The 22,033-nt window shown below is 39.4% G+C and overlaps 2 protein-coding genes across 11 annotated transcripts in view; one reads left to right on the plus strand and one right to left on the minus strand.

The window, feature by feature from the left end:
- LOC105839218 (growth factor receptor-bound protein 14) overlaps positions 1 to 22,033 on the minus strand; it is a 295,416-nt gene that overhangs the window by 204,083 nt on the left and 69,300 nt on the right. For 6 of the 10 annotated variants that reach the window (XM_036292216.1, XM_028193105.2, XM_036292217.1 and 3 more), the window contains 5 exons: positions 11,035 to 11,201; positions 9,218 to 9,374; positions 7,767 to 7,897; positions 5,759 to 5,839; positions 5,522 to 5,653 (listed from right to left, as the gene is read on the minus strand). In XM_036292216.1, coding sequence (XP_036148109.1) covers positions 5,522 to 5,653; positions 5,759 to 5,839; positions 7,767 to 7,897; positions 9,218 to 9,374; positions 11,035 to 11,201 — 668 coding nt within the window. Of the gene's footprint in view, positions 1 to 5,521; positions 5,654 to 5,758; positions 5,840 to 7,766; positions 7,898 to 9,217; positions 9,375 to 11,034; positions 11,202 to 20,697; positions 21,111 to 22,033 lie in introns of all 10 variants that reach the window. The other 4 variants (XM_012685378.3, XM_036292223.1, XM_036292222.1 and 1 more) reach the window with 1 other exon arrangement.
- Positions 1 to 22,033, plus strand: part of LOC105839217 (SET and MYND domain-containing protein 4) — a 207,352-nt gene that overhangs the window by 65,671 nt on the left and 119,648 nt on the right. The gene's annotated exons all lie outside the window — the stretch shown is intronic.

The following is a 22,033-nucleotide window of genomic DNA, read 5'->3' on the forward strand; positions in this document are numbered from 1 at the left end:
CGCGTAAGTAATGACGGACGAGAACAATTGTGATCGTTAACGTTGCGGCAATGAAAGCGGCCACCTCTCTCGCCGCTTCTCCTGCTTCCCTGCGTTAAAAGACACACACACACACACGCGGACGCGTGTATATCGCCGTGAAATCAGACTATTACGCAACTAATTACGAACGCATATATACATATCTCGCATGCAACCCGTGATTACCTTGAATCCAATTCCCTTCCTGCGACCGTACCATTATCGGTTGATCGAAATTATCTATTGGCCCGTCGTGTGCGGATGGTATTACGTGTAAATCGAGATTGACAACGTCAAGGCTCGCTCTATGACGTCGATCGGGCTGACAGCGGCGAGGGAATGCCCTGAGGATGTGCTATCCCATTACGTAATCTCATTATCTATCGTGGGTGTCACTGCACGAGACTCGGGCAAAAAAAAAAAAACAAAGATTGCGGCGAAAACACGTGCGGCGTGAATAGATCACCTCGAAAATAACAATGAAATTAAAGTGGCCCAATAATTTATCGCACAACATTTTTCTAGAATATATAGCCTGCAGACGATTAATAAAATTGTGCAGTATTATATATATCGAGCGCCTAGGAATCGCTTTAGCCTCTCCTCAGTTTTATCCTATGCCATTAATTTTCTCTCGCTCTCCTTGGCGATAGTCTTGCTATCAAATATTTTGCCAAATTATTGCTCCTGCTAATTCCCGACGATATTGGAAAAAGTTGGGGACACGGTCCTCGCGATATTTTTCCAAGGGATCTCTCTACGATCGGCCATTTCCTTCGAAACTTAACGGCACACTGCGGATCACGTGTTAATGCAATTATCGTACTTACGATAAATTTACAGAAGGTAGTAAAGACAAATTGGAAGAGTGGACCCGTCGCGGTCGTAAAATACAATCCTATCTCTCTGTCCCTCTCCCCCCCCCCTACTCTTCGCTGGTAATTTTACTTTTCCGTTTGTCGATTCGTGTACGAAACACTTCCTCGCGGCAATTATGTTAAGTAACGAAACTCGTTTAGCACCGATAGCCGGCGCGAAAGAGTATTTATATGTCTACGAGAAAACGCGCGCAATTTTTCTCGCTCCCCTCCCGAATCGTCCTCGCTGGGAAGTTTTTTGCCGATAAAATTGATCGTACGTAGCGGACGGAGAATTATCCTGCCGTCGCGGGTATGTTTCCGCGATAACGGGGCCACGCCTGCTGTAGCGAGGGAGGAAATGAAAAAGGGGGTTAGCGGGGACCGGGTCGGGCATCGCGGGGGTAAGGCCGGAGGATGAACGCATCGGGGTGGCAAAAGTCATCTCGCAATAAAAACGGACATCGGCGCGACTTTCAATAGGTCGGACATAAACGTCAGTTCCTATTCAATACAAGCAATTTATACAATTTGTAGACATGACGGACATGCACCGCGTAATTATTTAGGTTCGTGGTTATTTTCCACGGAATCTGATTATTTAACGACGTGGCTGGGTAAGGTAAACGTTAACTTCCCTCAAATCCGCAGAAGTAAACTTTTTGTCTAGAAATTATATTTAAAATAATCGCTGTAATTCTGCAGCTGATAATTTAACGAATATAAAGCGATCACGGGGACACAAATCGATACGCGATGTGTAATGTCGTACACGCGACGAAAAGACGATAAGAACACGTGGGTTTATTCAAAGCCCCCAAAGTGCATCAACGTATATTGAATCTGCATATTACATGCGGGGCACTCCCACTGATACGTTGCCGTCGTTGCCGAAGAACAATAAACAAGGCTCGTCCGCCGGTTCGTAACCGAACGACCGTCGTAAAAGATACTCTAACGCTAAAGCGCCGGGGGTAAGGTCTCCCCGAGGAGCGGAGCGCGCGAGCTAGAAATTAAGAGGAAGCGGATATATACCGTGTCCGGGAGAGAGAGTTTCAACCGGCTCGGCCGAGATAAGGCCGGCAGGCAGGCAGCCTGGTGGTGCGTTGCGGTAAGAGTTCATAAATTATTCCGGGCCGGGAGGACCGACCGAAATAGCGATGCGAATGCTAAGGTTAGTAAGGATTATTCACGGCACCCCCGAAAGCCATATTATTTAGCACATCGGTACGTACTCTCGCGCTCCTCGGCTCTCTCGCACAATTGTCGGCGTTCTTCTCCATTACCTCACCCCGTGGAGTCCCTTTCCTTCGTTTCCTAACGCTTAGCGTGCCACGAGAAGCTACACGCGCCTTGCGCCTCGCGGTGTCCTTTATTTTCATTGCCACAGACACAAGTTTTTTTTTTTTTTTTAAGAATTGTGCGAAAGTGTAGATTAACGAATAAAATACTTACAATGTAGAATTCAACGTTGCTTCGCGATCTCCCTGGCTGATTCCACATCGTCGGATTTAGAAGTAACGAATAAGACAATTATTTCAAGAACAATGGAATTCCGTGTGCGTACGGTATAATTTGCGACTGCAATTGAGCGCGCGCGCAAATATCCATACAATGGCCGATACATTCCGCATACATACGAGCGGCCAGCGTTCGTGAACTCTTAAAGCCGGATTCAGATCAAGCAGGCGAGCGCGAACAAACTCGAATGAATAATCGCCAATATCATGGCACCGCTCGCATTCATTGAAGCGAGTTGCTCGCCCTCGCGTTTATTCGTCCTCGTTTGCTTTGGCCGGGGCCCAACTTAACTGCCGAAAGAGCGGCGATAATCGACGAGAAGGAAAAAAAAAGTGATGGAAGGGCTCCGCTTCGCGCGAGAACAGAATCGATCGAGCGTGAGAGACGGAAGACGAGTGGTAATCGCGAGGCTTCCGCGTTTTGGGGAGAAGATGTAGTCGAGAAACTTTCCGAGAGCAATTAACCCTCATTCGGACAGGCCGAGAAAATTTCAACTACTCACTTTTGGAACTAACCTCCTAAACTACGGAGGGAGGGGGGCGGGAGGAGAAAAGATCGCCAGAGGGGAAAGAAGGGGGAACAAAGCGATATCGTCAGAATAAAAAGAATCGACGGAGAAGAACGTCGTCGCGGGACGCGCGACGAGAAACCGTATCTGCGAAAAAAATCCGATTTGCAGAAAGCTGCGAAACTCACGGGGGGAAGAGGGAGAGAGAGGGGGGCGGTCGCCGTAATAAGCGACAGTTGCCGATAATTGAGAATCGATAAGCTTGTAAGTCGCGATACGCGGAGCGGTCTCGTCATCGAACACCGTGTCGCAAGTAAGTTTCGTCGCGTCCCCGTTATTACGTAAGCCTCGCCTCCTTTTTTCATCTCTCTCTCTCTCTCTCTCTCTCTCTCTCTCTCTCTCTCTCTCTCTCTCTCTCTCTCTCTCTCTCTCTCTCTCTCTCGTCGAGAGATTGTATCGCATGTTATAATGACGTACTTGCGGACTCTTGTCCCGAGGTGTCGGAGCGAGGCGGCAACAATGATGGCTTTGAACCGTGGTTTTTCTTTTACGGAACGACGTTTTCGTCGGACCGACGGAGATATTAGCCGCCGATACCGGTATCGCCGGAAGCGGTGAAGCTTGAAATAATTAAATCATGTTCTTACGCGCGAACGACAGCAGGCGCGAAGCCAATCAACTTGCGTTTTAAGCTGATTCTCGCGGCGAGACGCAGGAGGTGGACAAAAAGGAAAAGAGAAGGGCCGCGACATTCTCGCGACAGGATTCTTGTCGATAATTTATTTACGGCAACCGTACAATATCGGTTATTAATTCCGCGAACTTCTCCCTAGAAAGCTTCCACGGTTACGATAGAATTAAAAAGATAGAAACCACGGAGATCCGGTCACATTCTTAACCGGAAATAAATATTGGTTTGCACCAGATAAGAACCGTATTATACGACGGAAAACCGCACCGAAGCACTTTCATTGAATGGCACACGTATCGCTCTCGTGTACGTTTAATAAATATGTAAACCGAAAGCACCGATGTACATAGATAACGATAGAATATTCAGCGATAATATTTCATGAGCGCGCGGGCTGCGTATATACACATACACAAGCGCGTCTGTAATTATTCGTCGCGCTATCGTTATTTAACTAGATGTATCACCAGCCGTAAAGCGATCACGGCCGTAACTCACTCGATATTTTACGCACGCGTGACAAATGGATTTTTTTTCCTTCAATAGGATCCGCGCGATATTTCGAATAATCGCTCGCCCGGCCACGATATGATTCTGGCTTTTACTGGTCGGGGCGATTAATGACGCGCGACTCGGAAGCGCGCTCGCCAAACGACCGTTCGGCGCGTCAGTTTTAACGGCCGCGGGACCCCGGCTACCGGTTATGCGTTACGCGCGAACTTAATCGATAATCAAATAAAATTAATTTTAAAACAAACCGCGCTCGCCGCGCCTACAGGCCGAATTCGGCCGATTATCGTGCGCATTAACAATTATTAGCTCGCCGCGGTTATCGCGGAAATGACTATTTTTGGCGTTTCGGCGTATCGGTTGTCGAATGAGCCACGAAGACGTTGCCGGCATATCGGGTGGCGTTAATTATGCAAATGAATTGGCTTGATGGCCAAGTCGCGGGACAATTTCGCGAGGCGAAAGCGTTTTCTACCGCGTCGACTGCGTTTCTTTTTAAACAAATTATCACATCGTATCGCGAATAAAGCTAAAACGAATGGAGCGAACGTCGGCATTAAACCGTCACGGAAAAAATTTGCTGCTGAAATCTGCGTGCCGCATTTACGCGAGGCGAAATTTTTATAGATAAAGCCGTCCCCTTTACTTCGGTCGTAAAAAAAAAAGAAGAAAAAAAAGATTGCGGCGTGTCATACCTTTTGCTATGAAAGCGTCCCCCAGCTGTTACATGTTAATGTCACTTAATGGCTTACAAATAAATTGCCAGCGATGTGTCGTGACTCATCCATAACGGACGACCAAGTCCTTGAGAAAAGTGTTAACACCTGCGAGAACTACGCGCGCCGCCGATCGCGCGCAAAACGCACGACGCGATCGTTTATTGTCTAGGAATCGCTTACTCGCGGTCTTTGAAGGAACGTTTCACCGACGATGAGTCAGTAAGAACCCGATCTCCGTCGCGAGATTGCATTTTCTACTGCGATCGCATAAAGATAATCGAGCGTTAGGGAAGAAGAGAAACTCACCGTCACTTCATGTTAACGTATTAATCATCGTAAGCTGAATATGTGTTCGCTTATTAACATTGAGAAGCAGTATTTCTTTATGTAACGACGTCTTCCCCGACGTATCCCCGAGACGTCAGGCCGTAGCCGCGAAATGATAATGCGCGCACTTTGAATTGAGTGGCCAACAACGCTGAGTAATTCTTTCGCCGCGGAACGTTTAAAGCTCATAATTCATAGCCGAGCTCGTGATTGGCAGAAGAAAAAAAAAAAAACCATCCGCCGCAGCTCCATAATCGAAAAGTACATGTCGATAAATGTACGTGTATCATTTAGGAAACCGCACGCAATGAATTTTTAATCGTGAGATAAGAGCCGGCGGCTCTCTCGTGAAACAAACAGGACTCACCTTCTTCGTCGTGTAGAGTTTCCGGCCTTGGAGCAGCAAGTACATCTTCCTCCAACCGCTCGAACTCGCATTTCGCATCCACACCATGCTGAATACGTGCGGGCCCACGCTGTCCTCTCGTAACAGGTAATTCTGCAACGTGAGCGTGAGCAATGTACATTTGCCAGCGTCTGAGCCAGCGCCGTTTTCGTTCGTGACAATCGCATCGGCAGGAAATCACACGTGTGTACTACTCACCCTTAGCACGCTCTCGGTATCGGTGAGTGTGCCCCTGTCCTCCCCGCTGGGAAACGTGATCATGTCCGCGGGAAAGAATTGCTGCAACAAAAATTGAGGATACACCGCCTGTACATGACTCCTTCTTCGTCGTCATTTCTGTATTTATTTTTATATTTGTCGTCATTTTTATATTTGAAAACAGACATGGAGGAAAAGCGAGTTTCGGATCGTTTCTAAAATTGACGAGAGTCACGCGGAGAGAAGAGTGATGCGAAGACGGATCTAAAATATTTCGGGAACGGGAAAACATATAAATATCTCTCACCTTGCAAGTATCTCGTGAAGCGACTCTGTAGAAACAGGCGTTACCTTATAAAAATCTTTTTACAGATTTCTTTTAAACATTTCAATAAACAGAACACTTGCGCGCAGAGTGCCAGGCCCTCCCCGTTACACGAAGGAAAAAAAAGAAATTTTGCCGAAGAGTGTCGATGTTCAATTTCCCAAGTTTATACGCTCGTTATCTTTTAATTGGCCGATCATTGGCGGAGACTACAAGATTTATGAACCCACAGCTGATTGAATTTCAAAACCGCTAATTGATATTCGTTCGGATGTATTAATTAATGAGTTTAACTATCTACGAGGCCTCGTTGATGAATCGACATCCCTTTATATGTATATCACAAAATTAACATTTTCTAGCAGGCTTGAATAAAGTGGTAGCTACGAGACTTCATTAAAGTGTTACGTCGTCATTTATATTCCCTACACAATCTCGATGCATTAAGTTTAAAACGGAGCTACGTGCTCAATCCTGTAAAATCCCAGGACATGAATGTTCCAATCAATACTACCGAATCCTTGAGACCCCATTGCCGCTCCCGATATCGGAAAAGCATCTCTCGTGCCATCTCAACAATCTCTCTGAAACCATCCTTTGCATAGAACCGCACGATTCGCCGGTAAAAGAGAGATCTACCAACGGAAATATCATGGAATATTCTCATACCGGGTTTACGTACATACCGACGAGGTATTGAAAAATGTTCGACTCTTACCTATCAAGTGAGGTAACTGAAGAGCCCTAATATTACCGACATTTTAGATCCATAAAATAAATTGCAATTATAAAAATAATGTACTGTAAATATAGATAATTTATACATTTTACAGTAGGAAATTGAAAACGGTAAAAAATTAATATTGCAAATTAATTATATTCATATCAAAAAAATCAAAAATTAATCGGTAATATCAAAATTAAAAAATTTTATTTAGCGTCTGGTTCCGAAACATCCTCTGAAGGAAAATTTTACTAACTAAAAAACTTATAGTATCCGTAACATAAACTATACATTTTTAGTAAAAATTTCCTCAAAGAGAAAGTTTTAGAACGTGACCTAAAGTTGGACATATAGTTTTGATATTCGAATGCAGTTGCAACTGCAACCCTGTAAAATCAGTCAGTCGGTAAGTTAACGCACTAAGATTGAATAGAATTTACCATTCGATGTGGCAGGATGATGTCGTACATTTCGAAATTATATCTACATGGATTATTTACGTTTTATTTATGTTATGTTTTTTATGTTTTACGAGTCTACTTGTAAAGAATACATATAAATTAAAAATAACACAATACAAAAAATTATTAAGTTATAACATTGTTAATATATGACTTTGGAAATACTGATAGAGACATGTAATATTATTAAAATTAAAAAACTAGAATATAATTTTCTTTTCTGATGAATTCTAAATCTTTTATGATCTATTGATTATTGTTTTATATTATACAATATCACATAAAACATAGTTTACATATATATATATATATATATATATATATATATGTACATAATGCAGATTATTTACATTTTACATGTAAATTACCCTGGCCCAAAAAGTAACAAAGAAAGCAAACATTATTTCCTAAAAATTTTGCCAAGTGCTTTTTAGAAATGGATAATTAGAGAAGCAATTTTTTCAGCGAGATAACAAAATCCTCTATTTTCTTACTTACCATAGGCTTGATAAACATTTCGTATTTCACGAAGTCTGGATTGAAATAAAACCTCCTCTCATATTGGGAAGCGAACATTTCCAATTCCCTATGAACAGCGAGAATATCTTCGTGGTCTTCTAACGTACGCTCTGCAACAGAAAAATTCATTCCGTTTTTGCAACCAATATATAATCATGCTTTTATTCCAACGTAATAATATATTCAATGATTTGTAAAAAAAAAATGTAGCAAATAGCATTTAAACACTCTTAAATCGAAATGTTTTAAGAAAATATGAAAAATAATATTTTTCACTTCTATTCCATAAATAATAATATACAACTTAATCCACAATGTTAATGATCTTAAAATACCCAGCTCCTTTTATAGCAAAATCAATTTTAAAACTTATTTTTATAAATTCTAATAAAGTTTTATGGAAATAATTAGTGCAGAATCATCTAGCGTCGTGCAATCAATTCGTAAAATGACCGGAGAGAGCACATTAGACTAGAATAGCGTGACATTTCGCTCGAATCTCTAAACAAACATTCCATACGGAGACACAGCCGCGAGTCGCGTCTCTGACCTGCACCAAGCTCCTGGAGGTTTCGCCCGCTATTGATTCTCGGCTGCATTATAGAGCTCTGTGCCGTCTTTACGGCCTCTCCAGCCCCTTTTCCTCCTTTCTCCCTTTCCCCCTCGCCATGCACACATTATTTCCGATCTCGTTCCGAGTCAATGCCGTAGAGAAAATTTAGACGACTAAAGTTTTCCCGATGCATTAGAGACTCATTGCGTCTCTTCACTCTGATACGGCATTCCTTGAACTTTTAATGAATTATCCGCTTTACACGCGCGCATCGATATTTTTTTAAATAAATTATTGTCACCGAGTTTTTCCAAATAGCTCTCGGGTACATCGTCTGCAATAATCGTAAAATATTTCGAAAATATCCGTCGATTCTCCGTATCTTCCTATTCAAGCATATTTGTCTTTATACACATTATCGTTAAACTGATAACTTGATAATAATTCGAATATCAAACGTTTAATTCTATAAATTCCATCCATTATGTTTAAGTATCCATACATTCGTTACATTCATGTGTCTTTGAATTGAACGTACATTCCAATATAATATTATTATTCATATATAAATTACCAAACGTACAGAATATTCATATTTCTAAAAAAAAATTACTAAAATTCCACGATTCCGCGAATAACGTTTTAGCGAATATTGGTTAAAAAACAACCCAATTGCTTTGAAAATATGGTTGATAACATATCGCATGGAAGTACTATGTGAATACAACGTGCGAAACGCACAGAACGTGCTTATTAACTGATCATTTAACTACCAAGAAATTCGAGATAATGCACAGATTTGCTTAAAATAATCGCGGCGAAACAGAAAATATCACGCAATTGCGATATAAACTATCATAATTATAGATAAACATACCAATTCCCAGTTTCGGCCACGTCTCGATTATCGACCAGGCTGGGCCTTTTGTGTTTCTCTTGACTTTGAGCAACTCACACAGGTCGATCGTTCGCAGATTCTTCTCCACGACCACGGTCGTAAAAGAGTGATCGTAGTTGTAAAACCGCAATTCTTCCTAGTTAAATAAACGTTTAAAAAATATTAAATACCTAAATAAACGAAATTGAATATAGGTCAGTTAAATTAAATAATCGAATTAAATTATAATTCCAAATCTTCTCTGCTGTGCACCTCCATTAATTTATTCATCTCTATAGTCCTCCTATGTAATAAATATCTTGTTTTATATGATAAATATTTTACATATTTTGTAGTCAAATAAATTTACATAAATTAATAAATCAATGATAATTAACTTTTATTTTATAAAAAGACCCTATAAATAATATTGAATTAAATACTTCAATTACAATTTTTTTTTGCATTTATGAATTCTGTTATATTTCTCTTCACTTTTCATAAGAATATATATTATGTAAATTCTCCTTTTTTTACACAAATTAAACACAATATAAAAGTTCACTATTACATATTTATTTCCTCGACTTTTTCGGGTACATGTGTAATCGACAAATAGTGTTCGAGGGAATTTAAGGGGATGTAAGTTGTTCTATTTTACCGATTTTCCTACTCATTAATCTTTTAATTGTATTTACAGAATTAAAAATCCTCCAAAATTAAAGTATAGACAATAAGTCCGACCGTGATGAATTTGTAGAAAAAACAAAAAAAATTTTTTTAATTATCGGCTTCTGGCGTCGACTCGTAACAAAATGTACTTGATATAAAAATTTTAAACCTTGTACGCATAAATCAAGCCCGGATCGTTGTTGAGTGAACATTTAGGAACAATACTACGCTTTCAGATTGAGCGTAGGCGTTCTAAAAAAATTTAATAAATAATTTCGTGTCTGAAAAGAGCAGTCTAACAAAATTTTTTTAATTCTCGGTATGAAGTTTAATTCATAAGCTGATATTAATACATGTACTTTAATTCTAAAAAAGGATTTCCAAATCTGTAAAAGAAATACATACAATATTTTGTTAATAATGGGCACGAATAACTCTAAATTATCGACCTCGATCAAGTTTGACGAGCAGTTTAGCATCCCCTTAAGGGAGTTCCGCTGCTAAATCAGAATAAACAGATTTTCACGAAACTTTGTAGAGAAGTTCAAATTAGTAGTGATATAAATTGACTGTCAAAATTTCAGAAAGCTGAACTAGCTAGCTAGTTATTTAGATATTAAATATTTTATTAACATGGACTCTTATAGAAATCGATGAATTTTCAGGATTTTTCAGTTTTTATTGTCGCATTAAACATAGAAGTAATAAACAGATGTTCGTGAAACTTTACAACAATACTTAGCTGTCCAGATAAGTACTGTTAAATTTTTGAAACGATGCACTTGCTCGTTTAAATGAAATAATTGATAAGATAAGAAAAGTTTACAATAATCGAAGTAATACAGCACGTAAGTGTGATAAATGTGTGCTAGTGATATTACATAAATTTCAAATTGTTGTATTTAGTTATCCAAGGGTCGTATAGTAGTAAAAAATGTTTATTCTCAATTTAAAAAAAAATTATTTCAGTAACGAAGATAGTACTTTATAGCCGATTCACCATTATTAACTTTAGACCATATACAGCAAAAAAAGAAGGCAACAAAATAGTTTTTGAATATTTTTCTTTACTTTAACTCCTGTGCTACTTGTGCCGGGCCTGAGCAGAGGAACTCCCTTAAGTATAAGGGAATTCTAATACGTACTTGTCTTTCGCTGTCGATCAGATCCTGATCGCTTCTCCGACTTCTTCGCAAAGTACTGTTAAGTTCGAAAATCGTGAGATCGGAGCCAAGCCGCTCGTAGCTCGCGACTCGGTTACTCGGCAGCGTTGAACTGCCGTCGAGGCAGGAGCACATCTTCGGGAACCAATCTGAAAGAACCCAAGAAGATGCCAGAGAGAGCTCGTGGTATGACGCGTTTCAACAAATAAAAGGGAAAAGAGCTACTAAAAAAATCGCACAGAATGTCAGTTAAGAAATGCTAAATCTACTAATATTAATATACTGCAAAGAGGCGTAAGAGCGAGCCCGCTGTACTAGAAATCTATTTTACAACTTGGGCTTCACGCAGGATCTACATGGCCGGGATGGAGCCACTGCATTATCGATGAGTGAACGTGGCCCCCTCTCGTCTCAAGAGACACAAAGGAGAAAAGTTACAGTGTTCAAACATTAAGGACAAAATGTGCTGTGTGAAATCGCTGCGACTCTCGAACTTTCGGTCGAATAGCTTTAACTGTACGTCGGAATGTCGGGACGCGCGGGTAACGTAAAGATGAGATAACTGCGTACGCTGCAACACTGAAGACGCATCGTGCGTGAGAATCGCGTGTTTTATACGTGAACCGTTGCAATACGGACATTTACGCCTTGCGTGCGCAATTTCGTCGGAGATCGTCGTTGCGCCATTTTCTTTTTTTTTCTGTTTAAATTTTGAACTTTAAAGTGACGATGGTATGTCAATGTAGGAGAATCGTCTCAAAGAACGCTTAACAAAAACCCAGCAAAAATGTGTATCGCTAATCCAAGGAATCGCCGTACATAGTCAGTCAGACGAAGATCAGAGGTGCCTTTGCAGGCCATGCGGATCATATTTCTAATATAAATTCCGTTGGGCAGTCGAGGCATATCTCGAAGCATGGGGATACCGATATTACATCAATGAATCTCAATCCTGTTTCCGTTTCACTTTAACTATTCGTAATTTATATCGTATGTGTACATTAATTATGAAGAAAGATTAAGAAAAAAGATTGTGCTGGACAGAGAATAGATTTTATTTGAAAATCATCCCTCTTGCTAAACAGAAAATTCTGATAAATTTTGATACATATATATAAATAAACAAGGAGAAGCTTTTATCAAATATTTCCAAAAATAATTTATTTCGATTTAATATTTTGAACAAAACCTCTCTCTCTATTAATTTTAAAGAACATTTTTTTTAATTTTCCTAATAAAATGGAATAAATTTAGTAATTAAATTAAAAATAAATTAATGTTTGACGATTAAACAAGAACACTTAGTGTACTTAATGTGTATGAAAACTTGACCACTTTATTGTTAGAAATCTCTGAAAAATTAATTTAATATTAAAACACAAAACTACTGAAAATTTTAAAAGTACACACAAGTACAAAAAATGTTATAAAAATTATTTCAAATTTTATTCTAATCATTTTATATAAATTAATGATATTCACTTAAAATTAACAATTAATTTGAAGATCTTCGATTAACACCTTTTTTCTTCGAATCTTTCTCTATAATGTTCGCGTAGAATCCGTACTTCGTATATTTGTTTTCTTTCGTTTGTTCGATACGCGTACACAACCTAATTGAAGGATTCTCCGGCTAGCTCGAATGCACAAAACTCATGCTACCTTGAAGAGATGAATACAGCCTTAATAATCGTTCGTCTGTCCCGTATCCGGGGTCGTGACGACGCAATAGCAACGAGAGTCCACGAGTATATGCATTTGTGCCAGCAGCGTCGATCTCGACATATCCGTTGAATTCGCTCACCGTGAATTACCGATCGTTTCCATAAACGATCATTAACAAAACTAGCAAGACGAAGGAAATAGCAACAACAGATCTAAATTAATTGATATCACACAAAAGCGTATATGAATATAAAAATCGAAAATTCCTCTCCCCTTTTCCAGTTGACTAATAAAGTCTTCCTTTTCCTGATCTTCGTGAATTAAAATTTCAGACCTCTAAAAGCTGTTTTATGTACAAAAAATAAATAAATTAAAAGTAAATTAAGAAAAAAAATCAGAATACACCATAAAATAATTTTTATCAATTTTTAAATAGAAATAATTCTCAATCGTCAGATTTTTGATAAGAAGGAAGCTTATATCAGATACTTTTATATTGTTATCCGATAAACAAACCAATAGCAATCGCGATTTATGAATTTAGCTAAAACTGTTAAAAAATCGCGATAACGTTTCACGTATCATCACGTGATAAGAAATGTGAAGTGCCTTCTAAACTGTTTTGATTTTTCAATTATCGCTGATAATGACCATAAAAAATCACTAATGCATTCACTCATATCACAGCTGCTTTCTACTTAAAAAAACCCAAATTTTTGTTCGAATCAACGTGTTTTCGTTAAAGTTAAATAAATAGATCAAAACTAAATTTCTCGCAAAATAAATGCAAAATAAATTCACTGTGTCATTAATTCTTATCAATATCGTTAACTTTTTTAATTAAATTTCTCAGATAGGTATATTTATCTGTTTGATAGAAATTATTTTTATTTGCAGAGGTTCTATAAAATAATAAATTTAAAAATATTCGTTTTTGATACCATATTTGGAATTTATAATCAAATAACAATTAATAATAATGTAACAAAAATAATTAAAAACTAGTTTACCCATATTTTGCGAATGCGCAATCGCGGAAGGAATCCCTGTTGTGGGCGACGAGAACGCTGAGAGTAAGCCTAATCAGTGCAATGATAACACCGAGTGCGAGGGCATGCTCTCGAATTAGCGGGCCACGGTGACCGTTTATTGCAGCAATTAATTAACCCGCAATCGCTCGGTATGTGGTACGTAAATGCGCATAATGTCTACTACCGCCATTGCAAGCTGCCTCTGCGCGACATTTCCGGATAACATGAATGAATTTGTAGCACCCGCTACTGTGCTAATGATAAATTTTTACTAAATTAAAACAGATGGATTAATAAAATAGAATAAATGGTCCCATTACCAATACAGTTTTAAAAAATGAATATTCCAATTTTTAATTAAAGACAATCTTCTAATTTAAAAAAAAAGACATTTAAAATGAAATGTCCAATATTTGTAAATAATAAAAAAAAAACAAGAAAAATATGATCAATTTTCATTGTACAATGTCATTTTGTTATCTTAAATTTTGATATGCTGTTGTTTACATTTAACTCTTTTTGAGACACGTATAAAAAATTTTAGTACTTTTTGGAAAACCAAAATTGCATCAATTATGTTGAACTTCTAAAAACCAATTTTTAATCGTGTATATGTCTAATATATAACATAAAATATATGTGTAATTTTTGTATTATATAATTTTGTATCACATATGAAGTTGGCAAGTTTCATAATAGCGACTACAACCTTGGCCTAGTCGCGTCTCTTTACCTTCTGACATACTATATTATCTCATTCCATTTTATTGCTCCTTATAAGAATCTGCCGATTGTCGCATATCCGTATGCGCAACCGTGACCTCGATTTTTTATATCTGATTTCGAGAAACGAATATAAAACACAAAAAAAACACTAATGTATTAATGTATTCAAGCATTACATTTTTATGGTATATCTTACAGTTTATGTCTTTTATCGACATGATATTTCCCAATAACTAAAACGTTATTCATAAAAAAATAGTTAAATAAATTAATACAACCTATATTTAATTAAATTATAATACCAATATTAGTACATTATTTCGACCGTAATATATTAAACATATCAATGAGTTTTAGACCGTTAGGCAATTTAAAACTCATTGATATGTTAAATTATAATACGTGTAATGAAACTGTATCAGTTAGGTACCACTTATATATTATATTTAAAGAACTTTAAAAAATACATCAAGTTTTAAATTTAGATTTGCATTGCAACTATAATTACATATTCAAATGTTCATGCAACAAGCAGGTTTTTTTACATTTTTTAAATTTATCTTATTGAACTAGATATATTTACAAAATGCATAAATAATTCGTATATTTTACATTTTTTCCCGAACTTTGATTGTCATATCTTTATTCCAATACTCGTGCAAGACAACAGGGATTCCCTAATTATCGTTTTCAATCACGGTGATAACGCGGGTATTGCAAAGATGCTTCAGATACTTCAGCATCCCGCCCCGTTTCTTCCGACCATGCTATGTAATATGCGGGCATCTACCTGTCGCAATGATGAAACCGTTCCGTAAGCATAAGCCGGAACGTGCGCAGTCGCGCGTCGAGAAAAATAACCGGCAATAATGGAGAGAAACTTGTCTTTCGCGCGCTTATCTTATTTATCGTTTATCGCAAGATTTTGTCTTATATCTGAGAGAGAGAGAGAGAGAGAGAGAGAGAGAGAGAGAGAGAGAGAGAGAGAGACTTAACAGCCAAAGGAGAAAGAAATCGACAAATCATGTGTTGAAGAAACAGACCACCGTGACATTGTACCGCGATAAACGAAAATGTTATCTTCACTGAAGAACTGCATGACAGTGCAAGAGGACAATAAGACGCATTATCATAAAAAAATACGAGAATGTCGATGCACAAGAGGAACAATGATTATCGCATATCTCCAGTACATCTACCGCGCAAAATAGTTCTTTTTAACATATATTTCTAGATGTTTTAGCACAATAATAGCTCCCACGCGTCACAGTAGGATTATGTATAGCAATTGTTTGGCAAACGATGGCACTCTCTCTATTCCCTAGAATTCCAGATTCTAATCTCCCAAAACCGGGATACATCGGCGTAAAGTTTAAATGAGAAAAAATGCTCGAACATCGTAACATCAAGAGACTCTCTCCGACCTCGGCGTGCCAAAACTCCAATGTCCATCTCACCGTTATCGCGGCGAGGCAAATATTTCGGAAGAGAGGAGACGGCCTATGCAAGGTGGATCGATAAGAACCAAGGCAGGCCGAGCTGACTAGGTCGAGCTCGAAGCATGTTTTGGCGGCCGCCCCGATTCGCGCTCGCTGCACACACGCGGCTCGTGTAAAATTTTCAGCGCCCCCGGTTCCGCCGAACAGAGCAAAAAATTATACACAGGTATGGACAGAGTAAACATTCGATTGCGGAGACAAATATCTATAATCACACACAGAATCGTACGACCAAACAATTAATATTTAATGTTTAATATCAAATATTTAATATTCCGTTTGGTACGCGCACAAACTACATTCTCGAAATTCTTCACCGTGATTACACGGAAATAACTTAAAATTCAATAGATCATTAACGTGCATTTGCAAAAGTTACTATTCGATAATTCTACTATCCAATAATATTAGCGAAATTAGCGTGTAATGAACTTAGATTCACTTTCTAATGTCTTTACAAAAGAACACATTTAATTAATACGAAATACCGTAAAATTTCTCGGGACATTTCTCTTATTCTCTAAAAACAAAAAAAGAAATTTTTGAAAAAAAAATTTTACTTCTCTGTAGATTTTGATAATTTTTTAAATACTGTAACAAAATACTGATTACAAAAAATAGAAATCAAGACTTACGTGCAAAATACAATTTTAAAAAAATAGTGGTAACGTTAGAGATTAACGTTTTCAAAAATCTCTTAAGATTTTCTGATCCTCACAAATACAAAAATCATTATTTATTAATTTACAATTAATAAAGATAAATACTTGTGCAAAATCTCGATTTAACATTAAATTTAAGGTTACCAAGAAATCTTTCAAATTCCCTAATTGTTATTTAACTTCCCCGTGTAGAACAAATTATCTCGGTACATCCGAATTTATGGAGGTGCGGTGATCTCGAGAGAAAAGAGCGCGTGATTGTAAGGCAAACTTGATTTCCGCGTGAGACTGAGTTGTTGCTCTTTCACGGCGGGATATTATAAAGATATCCGGGACTATAACTTAGCCATACGTCTCGCGGGCTTGCATAAATAAAGGGCGATGGTCCGATCCGAAAGGTGTAATCACGAGCCATAACCCGATATCATTGCCAACCGATCGCAGGCTTCCACAATATCTCTCTCTCCCTTCCTCTCTGTACTATCGCTGCGTCAATCTTCGCAAAGTGCGTGCCTCGCATCGGCTCGCGTATCGCTCGTTATTTAACTCGTCTGACCCACTGACGTTGCTCATTAAGCCGCTCGTCATTCCACCGATACTGCTCGGCAGAGGGGAAAAAAAAAGCGTATATGCGAAATGCCCTGTCGACGTCCGACGTCCCGATCTCATGTCCCACAGTAAGAAAGTACTGCAAAGCCATCCCCTCGTATCGAGACATTGACATCGATTATCGATCGTTCAGAAAGCCGATCGAGGATGAGAATTTAAGGGGGAGGAGAAGCGCCAGCCGACCGAAAATTACATCAGCATCACGTAGTAGTCTGATAATCGAGTAAGGGATTTACGAGGCAGAGTCAATTTAATCCCGGAGATGCGACGGGCTTTTACAATCACTTCCAACACACCAAAAAAAAAAAATCAGAGACTCCGATACTCTTCTGGCAACGAACAAGGACGACTGGCCGTACGCCAAGACCACTGTCCGTCCCGGACAGGGGAAAAAAAGAGACGATCCGTTCAGGCCACGATGGTCCTCATCCTCCTCATCCGCTTTACGAACCGTGCATTGTCGGACTTCCGGAGACAAAACGGTCCACGAGGCGGTCGAGAAGGGCGCTCCGCGCAAATTGCGTTTTCGAGCGTTTCGAAGTATCGCGGGGCGGCGGCGCCCTCCCTCTCCCCACCCCCCGGCAAAAATAAATCTCACCAAAATGAATTTTATTATCTCCGGTATTGTGGCCGAAATGTGATGCGATTTGGCAGATGAAACAATAACCACTTTTCAGCAACAAGCCGAACACAATCGCTCATCGCTCACCGTTCTCTCTCTCTCTCTCTCTCTCTCCCTCTCTCTCTTCACCGCGAATCTATCAACCCTCTGTCTTGCACATCAACAAACGAGTTTCACGTTCCTCAAGGACGTATTACGTGAAAACTTCGATCGCGCATATTCCCAGTCTCATTAACGAACTAGAAAGCCAGCTCGAAATGCTCGTCGGAAACATGATTTTCTTTCGTTACAACTTAGACACCACTTGATCACAAGTGACCCGAAAAAATTTGAATTTTTTAAGGACAAAAATAAAAGGTTGTCCCATTTGTGTGAAACGAAGATAAATTCTAGGAAAGCTCATACTTCTCTCTTTTGTAAAGTGTTTGTATACATAAGCTCTGCTAACCAAAAATTGATCAGCTAATTTCGTCAATATTAAATATTCATTTCCATTAGCAGCGATTAATTCATTTCATTCCACATTTAGTAATCGTGAAGATATTAATTTTGTAAATATGTCTCACAAATTCTAATTCGAGAAGTTGAAAGAAAAATTCAAATCGTTTATCCAGAAAGAGCTAACTAGGTATTACTCTCAGAATCAAATAATAATACAAGATATTAAAGTTTTAAGTGTGAGAAACGACCTCAGAACTTTAGCAAAGTTCGCGCGATCGATTCTAGCCGGAGATTTAAACAGCCGTGAAATTTGCGCGCGACGATCTCTCGAATTTCGAGAGGACGCGAATACGAAACGTCGATCGTGGTCGACGCAATCGCGCGAAAATTTGGATCTATAGGGAATGCGACACAAACCGGCCGTTAACCAAGGACGCGCCGGTTCCCATTAAAAAGTTTAAACGCTACAGTCGGACGCTTCCCATCGTTGCGAAAGCCAGCTCAAGGACCACCATGGAATATATCACAAGGAGCTCTTTACGCAACGACGGCGATTGTCCCCTTTCCTTTTGCCTCCACCCTTTCTCAAAACCGAAGGATCAAGGATCCCACTGCTACGGATCGATCGAAAACTCGACGTAGAAAAATATTATGTGGTGCGTAAAAAGTGATCGTGTGACGCTGCTGACGGAATCTCGGGGTCGCAATCAATTGTCCCATCGATTCTTGAAGCGGCTGTTATCGCACGAAAATACTAAAGATAAATTGATATTCGCATGACTGTTCGCTAGAAAAGTACGAGATCGAGATTATTCAATCCGTTCATGTCGCATTTTTACTTTTAAAAATATTTAGATTTATGTAACACACATTACGGAAATCGTGAAAGAGATAGTAAAAGTTGATAACAGAGATAAGATAATAAATATAAAAATAGATTAAGATTAAAAAATAAGATTAAATCGTTATAACACATACATTTCGAAGATTGACAATAAAAGATTCAAATAAAATAGCAATAGATTGAAATAAATTGCCGTGGCCTTGAAACATCGATGCGTGAGTAAAAGCATTTATATCAAAGAATATCGAATTTATCGATATAAATATACGTGTAAGTGTTTACTCTTCGGGTATAAAAACATCGTTGAAACTTTTACAAGATATCGATCACCATTTGTACTTTTGAATCTTCGATTTAATTCCGACTTGGAATTTGTTTCCAGCTGGCAATTTGATTTCAGGTACATACATACACACTTTACACGAGACAGTCAACGAATCTCTCTCTTCAACGAGATGTAAAAAAATTGATATTTTTAAAACGAACAATATCAATATTGATTTTGCTAAAATATTTTCCTATGCGACGAATTCTCCTATGAGAAAACATTTCTTCGAAACATCGCGGTCCACCTGTGCCAGTAATTGTTACGGTGGTGCCTCGATACTCCGAATTTGAAATACGCAAAAATCCAACAGCGAGATCTCACAAAGTCGAAAGAGAGTTTAGGATTTTGATGGCTCTTAAAAAACTGATGGAAAACGGATTAAAAAATTAAATTACATTAAAAAATCCATTAATATACACACTAATAAAGCAACAAATAAGAAATGTACAATAAAATCAATGTTATCATACAATATTGACAATATTGCATGAATGAAATGTAGTATATAGAATCTTTTAATTTATTAATCTCAATTTCAATAAACTTTATCGATTGCACTAATAATCAATTATAGTGTTAACTTTCGGAATAAAGTCATGATTCCAACTTGTTTTCTACGTGGTTCAAAAATTATAATTATTTAATCATACGTCTATATACTCAGAAGGAAAAAAAAACTCTGCAATAAATACCGCTTATAATATATCGTTAAATGAGAAAGTAAGTGCCATCAAAATCTAGGGATGCTCTCCCCCCCCCCTTGTCCTATAAGTGCGTCGCAATAAACGCTTGCGAGTGTGTATCAATGTGCGTATCCACGCACTTCTACGCATTCCAGTTTGCACGTAGGATCCTTATACTTCCTATTTTCGTAAAATCGCCCACCGAGGGATAAAAAAAGCAGCACGCTAATTGAGGTTAAAAGCATAACGTTAAAGCTCTCGAAGATTCTTGCTTTTTCCTCTCTCTCTCTCTCTCTCTCTCTCTCTCTCTCTCTCTCTCTCTCTCTCTCTCTCTCTTTCTTTCTTTTTATAGCCGAGCATCATACGACTCTCGATAGTCGTCCGAAGATACAATAACGATAACGAATGTTATCTTCTCGTCCTCTCGAGAGAGAAGATGATCACGTAACGCGCGTTATCATCGGTGGGTGTGCTCGAGTGGGAAATTATCGCGCCACGTGGCGAATAAGAACGAGAGACATAGCTCGATACTCACGGTGATGCGTGGGATAATTGTTGTTGTTGTTGTTGTTGGACAGGAGCCGTTGATAATCCATGCTCGCTGCTGCACCAGGACGATTGCGGATTTATTCTCCGCGACAATATCCGTCGTCGCGCACAAAAATCTAATACGCGCGCACAACAGTTGCCACACCGCGGTCGTAGCACGCGCACTCCCACCCCGCGTACGCACCACCGGCGACGAGAGTCGTCCGCGAGTTCGAGGACCGGGGAACACGATGCCGCGCAGTTTTTCTGTCATCCGCGTCGCTCCGCGAAGGGCGTCAGCGATGCGCTCACGCGCATTCTCGCGTCTTATCGACGGATGGAATCGAAGGCCGATCTCATCGGATTCGAGGAACTCTCGAGCGACCGTCCGCTCTCGACGTCGAATGGAATCCGTCAGACCTAAATCGTGAGAACGAGGGGACGAAAATAAGACGTGACCACTCCTCCCTCGTCGCGCCCGACGACACTTTTTGTTTTCCTATCAGATTAGATAACCTCCGTGATTCACCATCGTGGGATTAGATAACGCAGCCGTTAAACTACTATAATGATATTCGTATGTCCAAACGTGCAAAGAATGAATCACGTCAGAAATCCAGGAACGAGCGAGGCGATCGGAAACAGCGTGACGGGTTCTGTCTTTTGGAGGTTAAAAAAAAAAATCCGAGACGAGAGCGAGTCGCGAACAGTACCTACCGCGTCGCAAATAACGCGAGGCTCGACTCTCCTATCGATTAGAATGGGTGCTACACACGTGGCTCGCGAACGGCAGAAGCGAGACTGGAGGGAAAGGATTCGCCGAAAATATCTCTGCAATATCTCGAGCAACGTCATTCCACGATTACACTAATCGAATTCTCCCTAATATGGCGCTTAACTTTTTCTCGGAAGGGGGACGAGGAGGAGGAGGGGGGAGGGGGGTCAAGCAGCCAAGCCTCGTAAATTTCCGAACGCATTCCGAGAACGAGGGCTACGTTCCGATTGGTCGAGCGTGCGGTTTTTGTCGTAGCGAATCGGACAACTCCGATCCTTTCCGGTCTCCGCGAAATCCGGAGTTCCTAAACTCCGACAGAGACTAACAAGTAAACCTGTGTCCAAGTGGGTCGCCCTAGATATAAACGTAGACGTGGGGGAGTAAAAACTGCAAGGCGGCGTGGTTCATTGTTGCACCATCTCGATATTTTCAGGTTTAACCGTCGCGATGTCGTTATTCACGAATTTGAAAAAATGCTGTGTAGCACGGAACGTACGCGGCGGGACGAGAAGGAAGAGAACCGGAGGAAGCGGGGGGGAATAAAGAAATGCGCGGGAATTAAAGGCAG

This window comes from Monomorium pharaonis, chromosome 9 (genome assembly GCF_013373865.1).
Source record: "Monomorium pharaonis isolate MP-MQ-018 chromosome 9, ASM1337386v2, whole genome shotgun sequence".
NCBI lineage: Eukaryota > Metazoa > Arthropoda > Insecta > Hymenoptera > Formicidae > Monomorium > Monomorium pharaonis.